This window comes from Cervus canadensis, chromosome 6 (genome assembly GCF_019320065.1).
Source record: "Cervus canadensis isolate Bull #8, Minnesota chromosome 6, ASM1932006v1, whole genome shotgun sequence".
Lineage (NCBI taxonomy): Eukaryota > Metazoa > Chordata > Mammalia > Artiodactyla > Cervidae > Cervus > Cervus canadensis.
Genome location: NC_057391.1, coordinates 68,131,852 through 68,149,132, shown reverse-complemented (window position 1 = coordinate 68,149,132; position 17,281 = coordinate 68,131,852). Strand labels below are relative to the sequence as shown.

General features: G+C 36.1%; 1 protein-coding gene across 5 annotated transcripts in view; it reads right to left on the bottom strand.

Moving 5' to 3' along the window:
• Window positions 1-17,281, bottom strand: part of MNAT1 (MNAT1 component of CDK activating kinase) — a 198,824-nt gene that overhangs the window by 41,591 nt on the left and 139,952 nt on the right. The window contains exon 8 of one of the 5 annotated variants that reach the window (XM_043472237.1): window positions 696-984. The exons of 3 other annotated variants lie outside the window; for them this stretch is intronic. In XM_043472237.1, coding sequence (XP_043328172.1) covers window positions 711-984 — 274 coding nt within the window. In that variant the 3' untranslated portion in view covers window positions 696-710. Of the gene's footprint in view, window positions 1-695; window positions 985-17,281 lie in introns of those variants that run through there. One more of the 5 variants, XR_006270094.1, reaches the window with a different exon arrangement.

The following is a 17,281-nucleotide window of genomic DNA, read 5'->3' as shown; positions in this document are numbered from 1 at the left end:
ACTATCCTATGGACAAACTGCATAATTAATTCCTAAAATCACTGAATAAAAAACTTAAAATAGTTGGCTGTGTATCTCAGGGAGTAGATTAATTAATTCATTCATTCATTCATCACTACTTTAAAAAACTGACTTGGGAGTGTTTAAAATCTTTTACCATGACTACTAAGCAATTCTTTCCAGACTCTAAAAAAACTCCACAGTTTAATATATTTTAAATTATATATGTAGTATTTATATATTTGTGTATAAGTACTTTAACACATGTTGGGACTTTAGGCAATAGTATTCACCCACACTAAATCATGAATATTAAGAGTCCAGTGTAGTAAGTGAACAATATAAGTCCAATATAGATGGATACATAGATATACATATATCTCTACAGACAAATTTTTATTTATTTTTTATTTATTTTTTTCCATATATTTTTATTAGTTGGAGGCTAATTACAATATTGTAGTGGTTTTTGCCATACATTGACATGAATCAGCCATGGATTTACATGTGTTCCCCATCCTGAACCCCCCTCCCACCTCCCTCCCCATCCCATCCCTCTGGGTCATCCCAGTGCACCAGCCCCGAGCACTTGTCTCATGCATCCAACCTGGACTGGCGATGTGTTTCACACTTGATAATATACATGTTTCGATTCTATTCTCTCAGATCATCCCACCCTCGCCTTCTCCCATAGAATCCAAAAGTCTGTTCTATACATCTGTGAACAGACAAATTTTTAAAAGAAAGGACACTACGACAAAAGTTGGAGAACCATCATGAATACATAATTTTAAGGGGCACTCAATGATGCAATGGGCTTTGTTATGACAGAAGTTTTTAAATCTACCTACTACTGCTGGGTCCAACGCAGCAGCTGTGGCAAGTGGTGGTGGTGAATCAGAAGGAAGTGGCAGCTGCACATACTCTCTGGCAGCGGAATAAATGCAGTCTCTGTCCCCCACTGACTTCTCTCTCAGGGCCTCCCTTGAGACAGAAGGCAAAGAGAGTGAGCAGTGAAAAAGAAAGCCTGAAGCAGCTGCCTTAGTCATTCAGGATGCTTGTTGTACCTCTCACACTCAGACTTGTGCCTGAGTGTCATGTTCCATAGGCCATGCAAAACTCTGAAGCATGCCCCCACTCTATGAAAGTCACCACAGAGTCATTCAGACACTTGAGCTAAAAGCCTTGCCATTTTCTTAGACTATTGTTCTCCACGTGCAATCTGTTGCCAAATCCTACTAATTCTATCTCTTAAATCTCTCTTGAATTCATTCTCTTAACTCCATCCTCCCTGTTTAGATGTCTCTATTTTAGGTTACCTTTTTTTCTTTAAATTTTAGTCTGCTCAAATACATCTCTACACTGCTGCATTCATAAGTATTTTCCTAAAATGTGAATCTGAATATGTCCCCTATGAAAGGTTCTTCAAAAATTTCCTCTTACTAAAATTATATGGTCTAGAGTCCAGCCACAGAGAAAACAGTGGTTTTTCAACCTTGCTTTAAGACACAAAGAAATAAAAAGGGGAAACCATGCATCATTCAAAGTACTTAATATGGCAAATAAGACTCTTCATGATCTGGATCCCAATTAGTTTCTTGTCAATCTCTGTTACAAACTGTGCTCTAATCAGATTGAACTACTTGAACAAATTTCTATCAAAGGCATCATGCTCTTTCAAATCTCTCCCCTTCTCTAACAGAATGGTCTATGCATAATACTGTGCTGTACTGTGCTCAGCTGCTCAATCGTGTCCGACTCTTCGCAACCGCACAGACTGTAGCCCACCAGTCGCTGCCCATGGAATTTTTCAAGCAAGAATACTGGAGTGGGCTGCCATTTCCTCCTCCAGGGGATCTTTTTGACCCAGGGATCAAACCCAGCTTGAATTGGCAGACTGACTCTTTACCACAGAGCCACCTGGAAAGCCCATGCATGCTACTAGCAGACCCCAATTTATCCGTTTAATTCTACTATCTCTCTCAAGGCTTTTTTGACCCTGTTCCATATAATAGTGCGGTTGTTTACAGGACAATTTCTCTCTCTGGAGGCCAGCTTCTGAGAGAGGAACCATATATGATTGGTGTTCATAATTTTAGCACTCTGCACAATTAAACCTAACATACCTCAGGCAGTTGAAGAATCTTGGCAATGTCACGACTGTCAGCTATACCTTTAGTTTTCTTCAATTTAAAAAGTCATCCCAGAAACATATGTGCCCTCAAGGCAAGGTGAGATGGGGTAGAATGTGGTGAGGTAGAAAAATAAAAATGAGTAAGACTTAGAAGAACTTACAATTCAGAAGGAAAAACAGACTCAAAAAGATAAGATACTTAGTAGTATTTTGAGGGAGGATGTCTTCTTTAGCAGATACTCTGGAATTACTAATGACAGTGTTTGTAACAAAGCCAAAATTAGCACTGCCTCAATTACCTCTAATTTTGATTATGGAGCCAGTTTTGCTTTACAAAGTCATGTTATATTTTTCTGACCTCTGAATGCAAACATTTTGAGTTTGAAGACTGAAACAAAATTTAGACCTTTTGGTGTCAGAATGTTATGCATTTGAAGTTGAAAGAGGTTCCTGTCAAAATGTTTCCTGGCTTAGGAATCAGAGACTCTTGGATACTAAACATAATAAATATTTATTTCAAGATTTAATTATAAATTGACAGAAAAGATGTGAAGTGTTTCCCTATAGTTTTCACATTTAAAATCAAACATTCCTCAAACTTAACATACACCTCTAATACTCACCATTACTACTCCAGAAAGGCTCAAAAGCTAAAAACGTGGTCAGGAAAAGAAAAGACAATATTCTCAGGTCAAGAAAAAGTTCAGGACTCAATAATCACATAGCTTTGCTTACATTAAGAATTACTGAAGATGACAAGCAACATATACATTATCCAAAAGAGAAGGATATTCTTTTCAACAAGTGATATTAGGACAATTGGGGAGGTCTCTTATCACACACCATACACAAAAATTAACATAGATCAGAGGTCTAAATGCAAAAGGTAAAACTATAAAACATTTAGAAGAAAACACAGGAGGAAATCTTCATGGCCTTCAGTTAGACAAAGGTGTCTTAGACATGATACCAAAAGAATGAGCCACAAAAGAAAAAAACTAGTAAACTCAACTTTATCAAAATTCAATGTGTTTACGCCATGAAAGAAAATGAAAATATAAACTACATTATGGTCGAAAATATTGACCAGTTAAATATTTTTTTAAAAAATGGTCAGGAATTCCCTGGTAATCCAGTGGTTAGGACTTTGAACTTTCACTGTGAAAGGCAAGACTTCGATCCCTGGTCTGGGAACTAAGATCCTGTAAGCCATCCAGAGATGTCAAAAATGTAAAAAAGAACTGATATCCATAAAATATAAGGAATTCTTAGAACTTAATAAGATAAATGACCAGTTTTTTAAATAGGCAAAAGCTATAAATAAATATTTCAGCAAAGAAGATATCTGAATGGTTAACAAGGATATAAAAAGATGCTCAACATCATTATTTATTACAGAAATACAAATTAAATTCACAATAGGATACTGTTTTCACCCATTAGATTGGTTACGATCAAAATGGCAAGTAATACTATCTTTGGACCATGCACACACCTGAGTAAAAGGGCAATCGTTTCTCAAAAATTTATCTTATTTTGGGGACTGAAAATGTTTTGTACATTTCCAAAAGCTAAACAGAAGCCCACCCACTTCCTCCTAACTCCTACCCATACCCTCCACACATGTTAAGAAAAAACTTTTTTGAGACAGATACAATAGTATCTGTAATGACCTATATGGGAACAGAATCTTATAAAGAGTGAACTTATGTTTCTGTATTACTGATTCGCTTTGCTGAACAGCATAAACTAACACAACATTGTAAATGAACTATATTTCAATAAAAATTAATTTATAACTAAATAAATAGGACATATTAATAAATGATATCAAAGATGAAGAAAAATGGAAACCCTCATGCTACTGAAAATGTTAAAAGGTATAGCCTTTTTGGAAATCAGTTCCTATACCTATTCCTAGGTGAAAGTGAAAGTGTAGTCGCTCAGTCATGTCTGACTCTTTGGGACCCCATGGACTGTAGCCTGCCAGGCTCCTCTTTCCATGGGATTCTCCAAGCAAGAATACTGAAGTGGGTTGCTCTTCCCTTCTCCGGGGAATTTCCCAACCCAGGGATAGAACCCAGGTCTCCTGCATTGCAGGCAAACTCTTTACCATCTGAGCCACCAGGGAAGCCCATTCCTAGGTATACACCACAAAGAAGTGAAAACATATCCACACAAGGACTTACATGTGAATATCTCATAGCAGTATTACTTACAATACCCCAAACATGAAAACAATCTAAAAATCATCAATTAATGAATATAAAAAATAGATAATAAATGTAGTATTTATATACATACAATGGAATATTATTCAGAAACTTAATGAAAATATGCTATAATACCAATAATATGCTACATATGAACCTCAAAAACATGAAAGAAGCCAGACACAAAATATTATATGATTACATATTAATGATTACACTTAAATGAAATATATAGATGTGCAAATCTACAGAGACAAAAAGGAGATAAAAACTATTGCCCACATCTGGGGATGGAAAATGGGAACTAAATGAAAACTGGAATAACAGATCTCTTGGGGGTGACAGAAATGTTCTAAAACTGGATTGTAGTCAGGATCATTACAAAACAAGAATGTTCAAAAAGCAGGATTTTTTCCCCCTTTCTTCTAGACCTATCACAATACTTTTTATTTGCTATGTAATACTGCACTTCCTTAACCATGAGGATAATTGCTGGTTGAGTCCAAACCTTCACAGGCATGCAAGGGCACTCACATCCAATCCTGACCTTCCCTGTCTCTACAGCCCCGTTGGCAATGGTGGCAGCAGCAGTAACTAAGCAGAGGTAAGGAATATATAGCTGGAAAAATGTCAGAGAGAGACAGGTCTATATGGTTCCAAGCCCCAAAAGTTGCCCTGCTGTCCATCAGACTTAATTTACCAGACACAAATTTAATATAAAATAATTAAGAATTTCAAGATGCAGGGCCTAGGGCCGTGTAAGACTGCACTGTTCAGACATACAAGAACCAGGAACCGATGTGTGATGACTGTGTGTATCTATGCTCAGTTGCTCAGTCATGTCCGACTCTGTGATCCCATGGACTGTAGCCTGCCAGGCTCTTCTGTCCATGGGAGTGGGTCGCCATTTTCTACTTCAGGGGATCTTCCCGACCCAGAAATAGAACCCACATCTCTTGTGTGTCCTGTTTTGGCAGGCATATTCTTTACCACTGTGCCACCTGGGAAGCCGAGGAATTTGGCAAAGTAATTCAGAACAAAAATGTGTTGTATGTTTTAATCGCTCAGTCGTGTCCTACTCTGTGACCCCAAGGACTGAGGCCTGCCAGGCTCCTCTGTCCATAGAATTCTCCAAGGCAAGAATACTGGAGTAGGTTGCCATTTCCTTCTCTACTGCATCTTCCTGACCCAGGGGTTGAACCTGGGTCTCTACTGCAGGCAGATTCTTTACCACTGAGCCACCAGGGAATCAGAATCAGTTCAGTCGCTCAGTCATGTCTGACTCTGCAACCCCATGAACTGCAGCATGCCAAGCTTCCCTGTCTATCTCCAACTCCCGGAAACTGCTCAAACTCATGACCGTAGTAGGTGATGCCATCTAACCATCTCATTCTCTGTCACCAGGGAAGCCCAAAATAAAAATATCCTTTTTCAAAAAGGGGTTGTGAGAATTATTCCTATTACTTTGTCCAAGAATTGAGAACAAGGACTGCTGAAGATGAAATGTCTAAAACAAGGATATAAGATACTATGGAAAGGACAATCAAACAAATTTGGCCAATGCAGAAAAACCACTTGTTTAATGTTGTGATTAACTGTCATGTGACTGTACATGAAAACACAGTTGTGATGACTGCACAACTCGGCAAATTTAGCAAAGTTCACTGAATCATACACTGAAAATGTCTATAAAACTCTGGCATATAAAATTATACCTCAATAAAATATTGTGAGTCTTTTTAATGGCTTTAAGCCTTTGGAAGCAGCACATTAAAATTTACTAAATGGATAAAGCATCACAGACAGCACACTGTCTGTACTTTATGTTTAGACCTAAATGAGTGTCCCAGCCTAAGGTTCTTTCCCAGAGCCAAATAAACAAAAGATAAAGGAACTGTATCTCAGAAAGTACCACACTGGGTCAAAAGATATGGTTCTTCTTTTCAATGCATAAATGGACAACTCTTCGTAGATAAAGTAAGTGTGATTCCTGAAGTAATGAGTTCAGCTCATAACTGGCTAAGATCTTTTAAATGCTACAAGTTTATAACCAGAGTATGGTCAAATGCACAGTACTGTGACCACAGTCAAGACTGGATTTCCATCAAAAGACATATCTGTGGCTGATTCACGGGCTTCCCAGGTGTTGCTAGTGGTAAAGAACTCGCCTGCCAATGAAGGAGCTCCAAGAGATGTGGGTTCAATTCCTGGGTGAGGAAGATTCCAGGGAAGAGGGCATGGCAACCCACTCCAGTAGTCTTGCCTGGAGAATCTCATGGACTGAGGAGCCTGGTGGGCTACAGTCCATGGGGCCGCAGAGTCGGACATGACTGAAGTGACTCAGCACAGCGCAGCACACAGCTGAGCCATGCTGATGTATGTCAGAAACCATCACAACACTGTAAGGTAACTGTCCACCAATCGAAAATAAAACAAAACTTTTAAAAAAGAAAATAAAAATATCTCCTTTTATATGGAGTAAATCCAAATGCTATTTCTAACTGACCCTACTCTGATTCAATGAATCGGAGGCCTATACCTCCATGCTGGTTCTTTTTTGTGATAAGTGTTCTTGAAAGACCTTACATTCTGCCAAAATGCATACCTAAAAATTACAAATAAATACAGAAAGATGAAGGGAGAAAGAAGGAAAAAGATTTTCAAATTTGTTGTTTTCCAAAACATGCTTTATCTATTCTAGCTTCTCAGTATTACATAATAATTTTAGAATCATTTTGTCAATTTCTACAAAGTGTGTTCATATAGAAAAATTAGGGAAGAACTGAATACTAAAATGTTGATTGTTTAGACTGAAATATACGGATTGCCTTTATCAAGATTTTTCTTTTCTACACTTCCGAGAACAAGATAATTGTAAAGGCTATTTTAGCATCATTGTCCACCAAGTCTTGTATGTTTCTATTTGTTTGCCCCTGCTAATGCGTATTACATTTCTGATTATTTGCCTGGATAATAATTATTTTTCGTTATCAGGAAAAAAATTATATGTAAATAGGATTGAGGCAGTCTACAGAAAACCCATGTAAACTTCATAATCAGAGCACTCACAAAAACAATCCTCCCAATAGTATTCAGTTCAGTTCAGTCACTCAGTTGTGTCCGACTCTGTGACCCCATTGACTGCAGCATGCTAGGCTTCCCTGTCCATCACCAACTCCCAGAGCCTACTCAAACTCATGTCCATTGAGTCAGTGATGCCATCCAATCATCTCATCCCTGCTGTCCCCTTCTCCTCCCGCCTTCAATCTTTCCCAGCCTCAGGGTCTTTTCCACTGAGTTAATTCTTGGCATCAGGTGGCCAAAGTATTGGAGTTGCAGCTTCAGCATCAGTCCTTCCAATGAATATTCAGGATTGATTTCCTTTAGGATGGACTGGTTGGATCTCCTTGCAGTCCAAGGGACACTCAAGAGTCTTCTCTAACACTACAGCTCAAAAGCAACAATTCTTTGGTGCTCAGCTTTCTTTATAGTCCAACTCTCACATCCATACATGACTACTGGAAAAACCATAGCTTTGACTAGACGGACCTTTGCGGACTAAGTAATGTCTCTGCTATTTAATATGTTGTCTAGGTTGGTCTATTAACTTAGTTTATTTTAAAAGACTGCTACATTCCAAAGAAATAGATTATAAAGTAAATATAAATTTTATGGTAAAGGAAGAAAAAAGTAAATGCAATTTGATGGGAAGAAGTTATAAAGGAGCAAGGTTGCCAAGTCATGAAAACAAGGGCAGAATGCAGAAGAATTGGGAAGAACTCCAAAAGTAGCACTTCAGAGAGAGTGCAAGGCAAAATTAATCCAAAAGGAAGAACACGGCAAAAGTGGACATTCTATATATGTAGACTATTCATTCTCCTGGTGCTTACTGCATTAAGTAAGCTGTGTTCATGATCTGAATATGTGAGGTCAGCTGCTATTATTCCATTACATAACACATTAACCTACTGGGAAAAATCATGTACCAACCAAATAACTTTTACACGATAGAGATATCATCCCCTTATTTACCATTCAAATGTGAACTAATACATGTTATAGATACACGTTCTAGAACAGGCAGTGTAACAGAATAGAACATATTTATTTCCTGCTTCAACCCGTGTCCCTGTTGTCAACTCTTTCCCTCACCCATTCCCTGGCTTGCTTTAACCAAGATTCCCAATGGTGGACATATGTAAGTGATCATATTTGTGGAACTCTCCTTTATTTTTCTCTGTGTGGGTTTAATATTTTATCTTGAGAGACAGGAAGGCACAGGGTTGGGTGTTTATCAGGATCGTTTTATAATACAGCAGAGAGACTTAATATACATCCCATTCTTAATTTTAAAAGGTAGTTCTTTAGCTCTGTGATGACCTAGAGGGGTGGGATGGGGGAAGGGAGGCTCAAGAGGGAAGGGATGTATATATAATTATGACTAATTTGTGTTGTTGTACAGCAGAAATCAACATGACATTGTAAAGCAATTTTACACCAATTAAAAATTTTTAAATAGAACTTCATTTTTTCCTCAAAATCAAAGTCTCAATTTAATTTTTATTACTATACTTCTAAGATAAAAATACTTAACCAACATTAAACTATACCACATTTTTGCTATATTCAAGGCAAGTAGTACAAATTTTTAAAGGCACTGAAATTGAATAGCTCTTTAATACTGGCACAAACTTAGTAATGTAAATTTTTGTACAAACTGTAAACTATGCATATGTGACATATAATAAAGCAACATGACAAATATTTCCCCCAATATTTCTAAAGCTACTATTAATCTCTAGAAATGTAACAAAGATTGAAATATGTTTTAATTTAGAAAAATCTATCAGTCAAACAAGTTTTCATCATTAAAAAGATGCAAATTATTGAATCAATGAAAAATCAAGGAAAAATATTTCCTTAAATAAGCTTTTTGTTTAACATTTAAAATTTCTTCTGTCTCTTTTAAAGGGGTGGCCGTTATATTTATTAGTGTTCAAGTGCCAGATGTCAAAGTCATTTAGCCTCAAATGAGCCTCAGAATCATGTCTATGCTTCAATACAGGGATTTTGCTAATGAAATAATTGGAAGATAGCACCCAAATTTAACAACAATCTATTTATAAAAACAACAAATGAAAAATTACCTAAATGCCTATCAGAGAACTAGTTAAATAGGGGTATGGAAAATTTTAAATGATGCTATAGATAAATATGAAAAGACAGCAAAATAAAGTTAAAACAGGTAACATAATACAGCATAGGTGTTTTTGTGAAAATACATATTATACATGAAAATATGAAAAGGTCTAGAAGGCTATTTACCAAGGGTAAACTAGAGTTTGCAAAGTATAGTCCCCAATCAACAGTATTAGCATCACTGCAGAATTTATTATTAATAGAAACAAAAATTCTAGGGTTGTACTCCAGCCCTACAGAATCAAAAACCCTGGAAGTACAGCCCAACAATGTGTGTTTTAATAAACCCTCCAAGTGACTCTGATGTATGGCAAAGTTTAAGAATCATTACTCTAGTGCTTGCTTCGGCAGCACATGTACTAAGAATCATTACTCTAGATTCTTTATTGGGATCAAGATCCCTTTGAGACCCTGATGAAAATTATGAACTTTTTCCCAGGAAACTACCCAATTGGACAAATGTTCAATTTTAGGTATATTTCAAAGATAAACATGGGCAGAGGCTGCCTGCAGTAGTAATACACTATTCCCAAATGGGACATATCCATTGAGTCCTAGGACTCTTTACCTACAACAAACAACGCATACTTATTGCATGTAAGTTGCTAAAATTAAACTGAGAAAAATGAGAGAACAAGAAAACTGTAAACCAATCCCTCAATTCCGGCACACCAGTATTTCCTCTGGTTTGTCTTCACTTACTCAGATTCCAAAGCTGACACAAAATCTCCTGGGTTTAACTTTCCAAACTTTTGAACTTTATTGAGTTCATAGGCTGAACTTGTGGCCTTTGCAGTGGAGAATTCTCACATGATCACTATTCCATTTGACTATCAATCTGTGTACTTAATGGCCTTAAGAAATAAAACTTTTTAGCAAGCTTATTTTTAATTAAAAAATATTTTTGAACACTGTGCATGTTTTAGAAACATGGAGCAAACTCATATATCCTACAGTGTAAGCAGATTCCTTAGCTTGTACTAAGAGTGAATATCAAACTACAAAGACTTCAAGTCATGGTGTCAAAAGAATACAAAGACTAAAAACTAAAAGATTTAATTAGGCAATCAGTAATCATCCCCTACTTTTATTTTTCCAAATGAACTGCTGGCATCTGTAGTAACATATGCACCTCATATGATAATGAATTTTAGCCATATAAAAATATTTTTAAAAAAAAATATTAATGCTATTCTAAGAAAAATATTTCAACTCTTTTTTAAAAAACACTATATGCACACCTGCTATTCTCCTATCAATCCTAGCAGGAAACCATTTTTCCTCTACATCATGAGCAATAGAAATGTACTTATTAAAACATTAATCACAGTCCATTATATTCTGACTCATTGCCAAAAGTTCCCATTACATCACTGAAAATACCTATTAACCAAAACCTGCTTCTGACAAGTTACAGGAGTGTAGCATTCAGAATTTAGTAATGTATTATAAAAGTCAGTTTAAAAAGAACAGTTACACAATTGATTTTGCAGTGGCAGCAAAAATAATTAACTTTTTTCTGACATTTATTACCAAAAGGTTGATTTAACTGGTGTTTCTACTGTAAAATTATTTAAAAATTATTTCAAATTTCACCTAGCATTATTAAACACATTTACTATGAAAGAATTAAATACAGATGACTGTTTAAAGAATTTCAAAATGTGCTGAATACACCAACTGTATGTAAAACTATACTGTCTTGTGTAAATATGGGACTTGTTTAGAGCCATGTCTCACAGGAAATTGTAGCAAATGAAAACCATCCCTGTTTTTCCACTCCCACTCTTTAGGATTTATGTCTTTACATTTAAAACCAGTAATACAGAGAAACAAACAAACAAAAAACATGGCAACAATACCTTCAAACCAGAATAATGACAACTGTGAGCACTCCTATAATGCTAAAATAACTCAATGTTACTTTTGAACCAATTATCTAGCAGAACCAGTGATCTGGTTTTCACTTGTTGGACGTTTCTTTGGAGAGTGGTGACACTGACTTCTTCCAAACCAGGAGAAGGTAGCTGACATTTAGCAATAAAGTGCTAAGAAAAAAGCCTAGGGAATACCGGTTATTATTTCCCGAGAATATTTAATACAAACCACTTATGATTTATTGTGATTGTGAATACTGAAAAAAAAAACTAAATAGTAGACATGGATAATTTTTTTCTTCTATTAACTGTGCTTTCAAAGTTTTCCTATAATGAATATACATTGTCTTTATAAAAGGGAAAACTCGAAGAATTTATGTATTTTAATAAAAGCCCTTAAAAAAAATAAATAAATAAAAGCCCTTAAAGCCGCATGTGACAACTGGAGAAGAAAAACCTTACTTGTCTTGATGCATTAGAGTGTATTGCATGTATTTTCTTTCAAATATAAATGTTTATAATCTTTATTTCTAAAAACAGGAGTGCATGACAATTTCTAGTAGCTTGTATAAAATCTAATGTTTCTGAAGCATGATGCTTAATTTAGTTGGAAAACTCACGGTAGAGGGATTCAGAGAAATTAAAAGCATGAATTATATCTTAGTTAATAAGGGGACAGAAAAAGAAAACAGACCTAAGTTACAATCATAGAACATGATAACTATAAATTAGCAAGGTTCTTTAACCTAAGAGCCAACATGTTTTACATTTGAAAGGTTAAGAGAGTCACCAAGCTACACATGTCTAATAATTTCCTAACAACTCAATCTCCAGAGTACTTTTCCTTTTTTTTTTTAAAAAAACATCAGTCTCTTCAAATGGAAATACAATTTCTACTACATACTGAAAGAAGACAGACTTACCCCTTCTTGAAAGTGGTTTTTAAGAAAATATGACTCTTTCAGGGCATACCTCAAAAGAGTTACCTGAATTCTAGCATGTGATCCTGAGTTCTCACCAAGGAAATGAAGAATTAATGAGCTATTATACACTTTACAGTACCCCCAATTAAAGGGCCAGTCAACATATCATTAAAGAGAGACTTCTGCTCATGTTTTTAAAGACTCTCACTTCATAGGTATAAATCTCCAGGTAATTAATTTTTGTTCTATGCTTATTTATTTACAAACTCAAAACTCCTTCTAAAAACACTTAACAATTTCCATTAAGTCTTCTTTAGAACAACTACAAGCAAAAGATAAATGACAAGGGAACTTGTAGGCAGTCCAGTGGTTAGGACTGTGCTCTCACTGCCGAGGGCGCTGGTTCAAACCCTGGTCAGGGAACTCAGATTCCACATGCCACTAAGCCAAAAAAAAAAGATAAAAGATAAATTCCTACTAGTATACTCATCTCACTTCTTCTTTATCTGTTTAAGCCTTTAACAGTCACTCCTTGATTACTACTTCTGGTACACAACTGACTAGTGAGTAATTCTCAATAGTATGATGTAAGTAAGTTATATATTTTTATAGTTGCCATAAATTTGGACAGAAAACAAACTACAGGGTATGATTACTCTTAACAGGTCTTTAAAAATCATCACACTTAATAAAAAGTAGAGATTGTAGAAAAAGAAACAGTACTTAGATTAAAAATTATTTTAAAAATTTCATATATATCATGCTAGACAATTAAATGACCAAGACTACATAATTTGACATTGTTTTTATACTAAAATTAACTGTGCCTGAAAATGCACCTCGATCAGCAGAAGGAAAAAACAAACAAAATCAATCAACAAAATTAAGCTGGACGTAAACTTTAAAATCGGAGAAGGCAATGGCAACCCACTCCAGTACTCTGGCCTGGAAAATCCAATGGACAGAGGAGCCTGGTAGGCTGCTGTCCATGGGGTCATGAACAGTTGGACATGACTGAGTGACTTCACTTTCACTTTTCACTTTCATGCATTGGAGAAGGAAATGGCAACTCACTCCAGTATTCTTGCCTGGAGAATCCTAGGGATGGGGGAGCCTGGTGGGCTGCCATCTATTGGGTCGCACAGAGGCGGACACGACTGAAGCGACTTAGCAGCAGCAGAAACTTTAAAATGAGTTTAAGTTCAATATATACAGAGTTCATTACATATCAGCAATATTCTCAGTAAGAAATGTTAACTCCAATGGTAGCACTTGTCACTCAAATAGCTAATATTTATACATCACTTATCATGTGTCAGATACTATACCAAGGGTCTATCATTTATTAACTAATTTGATACTCACAATTCCATGAGATAGGCACTAATATTATCCATATCTTGAAAATGAGTAAATAAATCAAGACACACAGAAATCAGTAAAGTGTCCAGGGAATTAAAATCAGTGAAAAACCCAGAATTCAAACTCAGTCTAGCTCCAGAGTATGTTCTCTTCTCATACTAGAAAGTTAATGTGATAATAAGCCTTAAATACTTTGGTTTTATTGCATTTTATGTTTAATAAAATATAAGAGGAACAGGTGACACTATTCCTACTGGTAATTTATCATTCTGGTGATATTCATTAACCACACTAATTGTTCATCAGGTGTAGGCAGTATGTAATCCTAACTACTGAATGGCATTCCTTCTGTCTGTTAACTAGTTCCCAGTGTTGGCCAATCAAAGTCAGACTCACTCAAGAATTAATTCTTTCTTTGCCTCTAAAACTAATGTGACCTCTCCTTCTCCATTGGCACATAAAACCTTCTTTACTACTAAACAACAATAACAGTTAACATTTATTAAATGTTTCCTAGGAATCAAAAGCTTAAATGCTATAAACTAAGTTATATAAACAAAAAATCCTGAGAGATAGATTCTATTACCATCTTCATTTTAGAAATAAGTGAGGTTCAGAGATGTCAAGTTCTCACAGCTAAGAAACAGAGCCTGGATTTAAAACTGCAATCCCACTTCTGGGCATACACACCGAGGAAACCAGATCTGAAAGAGACACATGCACCCCAATGTTCATCGCAGCACTGTTTATAATAGCCAGGACATGGAAGCAACCTAGATGCCCATCAGCAGACGAATGGATAAGGAAGCTGTGGTACATATACACCATGGAATATTACTCAGCCATTAAAACTAGGTATGTTTAACATTAAAGTCTATGTTGCTTAAGCCAAACACAGTAACACTATGGCAGGATATATCTTATACTCCCTTGTATCCTATTTACTCACATACCACTGTATCCCATAATTGTATATTAACAGTTCTTTGCTGCACAAAATGATGACTTACATACTTTTACTTCCTAAAAATAAATTGGGCTTAATGAACACTTGATGAATAAGTGGATGAGTAAACAGATGATTACTACAAAAGCCATATATCCTAAATATATATATGTGTGTATATATACACACACATATATATAAACCAGATTAGCAATTCTCACACTTGTTGGCCTTAAGATCTCTTTACACTCTTAAAAACTACTGAGGACTCCCAAAGAGATTTCATTTAGATGAGTTATATCTACTTATATTTTCTATATTAAAATTTAAAACTAAGAAATTGGAAAGTACTTATTAATTCATTTAAAAATAACAGTTAAACCTCCATAACATGTTAACACAAGTAACATATCATGTTAACACTAGTCAAAAGGAAGATGGTATGACTGTTTTGATATCAAACTAATTAGATTTCATAGCAATGAGTATTATCAGGGATAAAGGATCATTTCATAATGATAAAGAAAATAAAAATTAAAACAACAACCCTAAATGTTTCTATTCCTAGTAAAAGAGCATTTGCAAAAGACATGAATATTTACATTTTAAGAAAACCAACGGACTACAAAAAATTACTAGAACTAATGAGTTTTGCAATATTATAGGCTATAAAATCTATAAAATATCTGTTCATTCCAGAAAAAAGCAATCATAAATTGAAAAAAAAGTTAAATACCATTTATAATAACAAACTATAAAATACTTAGGAGTAAATCTGACAAAATATATGCAAGACCTGCCCACCAAAATTGTACGTTATTGAGAGAAATTAAAGACGACCAAAATAAATGGAAAAATAAACTCTGTTCATGAACCAAAAGACTCTATTTTAAGACAGAGCCAGCTCCCTCCAAAATGATCTACTGATTCAAAATAGTGGCAGATCTTATGAGCAAAGATACCCCGGGAGCACAAGAACACTTAAAGCACAGATATTGATTTCTAACTGTTGTTGTTCAGTCGCTAAGTAGTGTCCAATTCCCTGCAACCCCATGGACAGTAGGAAGCCTGCAACCCCAGGCTTCCTTGTCCTTCACCGTATCCCTAAATTTGCTCAAACTTATGTCCACTGAGTCAGTGACACCATCCAACCATCTCATCCTCTGTCACCCCCTTCTCCTCTTGCCCTCAACCTTTCCCAGCATCAGTCTTTTCCAATGAGTTTGCTCTTCACATAGGTGGCCAAAGTATTGGAGCTTCAGCATCAGTCCTTCCAATGAATATTCAGGATTGATTTCCTTTAGGATTGACATTGACTGGTTTGATCTCCTTGCTGTCCAAGGGACTCTCAAGAGTCTTCTCCAGAACCACAGTTCAAAAGCATCAATTCTTTAGCACTCAGCCACTTTAACGAGACGAACCTTTGTCCACAAAGTGATGTCTCTGCTTTTTGATACACTGTCTAGGTTTGTCATAGCTATTCTTCCAAGTAGCAAGCGTCTTTTAATTTTGTGCCTGCAGTCACCATATGCAGTGATGTTGGAGCACAAGAAGATGAAATCTGACACTGTTTCCACTTTTTTCCCATCTATTTCCCCTGAAGTGATAGGACTGGATGCCATGATCTTCGTTTTTTGAGTGCTGAGTTTTAAGCCAGCTTTTTCCACTCTCTTTCACCCATTCACCTTAATCAAAAGGCTCTTTGGTTCCTCGTCACTTTCTGCCATTAAAGTGTCATCATTTGTCTACGGCCATACCACCCTGAACGCGCCCGATCTCGTCTAAAGTGGTATCATTTGCATATCTGATGTTGATATTTCTCCCTGCAATCTTGAGGCCAGTTTGTGAGTTATCTAGTCCAGGATTTTGGTTTCTAATACTATTCTCCAATAAAAGAAACCAAGGCTTCTTAGAGAAATGGTTCCTTCTAGAACTAAATCAAGAAATACATATACCAGGAGCTTGGAGCTTCTTTCAGCGCCAAAAGTAAAGATATAAAAAGATGCAATGATGGGAGAAAGGCAAATGGGCAAATGAGCCAACTAAAACATCTCAAATGGCCAAAATTGGATTATAATCCAAACTGTAAAATAAATATTCATTAGTCCTTAATGACAGGGGAAAAATGAATAAATAAACAGATGGAGGAGAAGAGAGAAATCTCCAATGCAGAATTCCAAATAACGTAGATACTACATCCTCAAGGAAAGTGAGCATTAATCCCCACCCCTTAAGTGCAGTCTGTGCATAGTGATTTTCTTCCCAAGAGTATAATAAAGACAGAAGGGATAAGAGTACATTACAGTGGACAAAGCTGACAAACAATACCTCAACCAGGTGATCAAGGTTAACATCAACAGTGATAAGACATGTTGACAGCATGTACTAAGACATAAGCTATGAGCTTCCCTCATAGCTCAGTAAAGAATCGGCCTGCAATGCAGGAGACCTGGGTTAGATTCCTAGGTTGGGAAGATTCCCTGGAGAAGGAAATGGCAACGTATACTCCAGTATTCCTGCCTGAAGAATCCCGTGGACAGAGGAGCCTGGTGTGCCACAGTCTATAGGGTCGAAAGAGTCAGACACAACTTAGCAACTAAACCACTAAACCACTAAGATATTCTAAA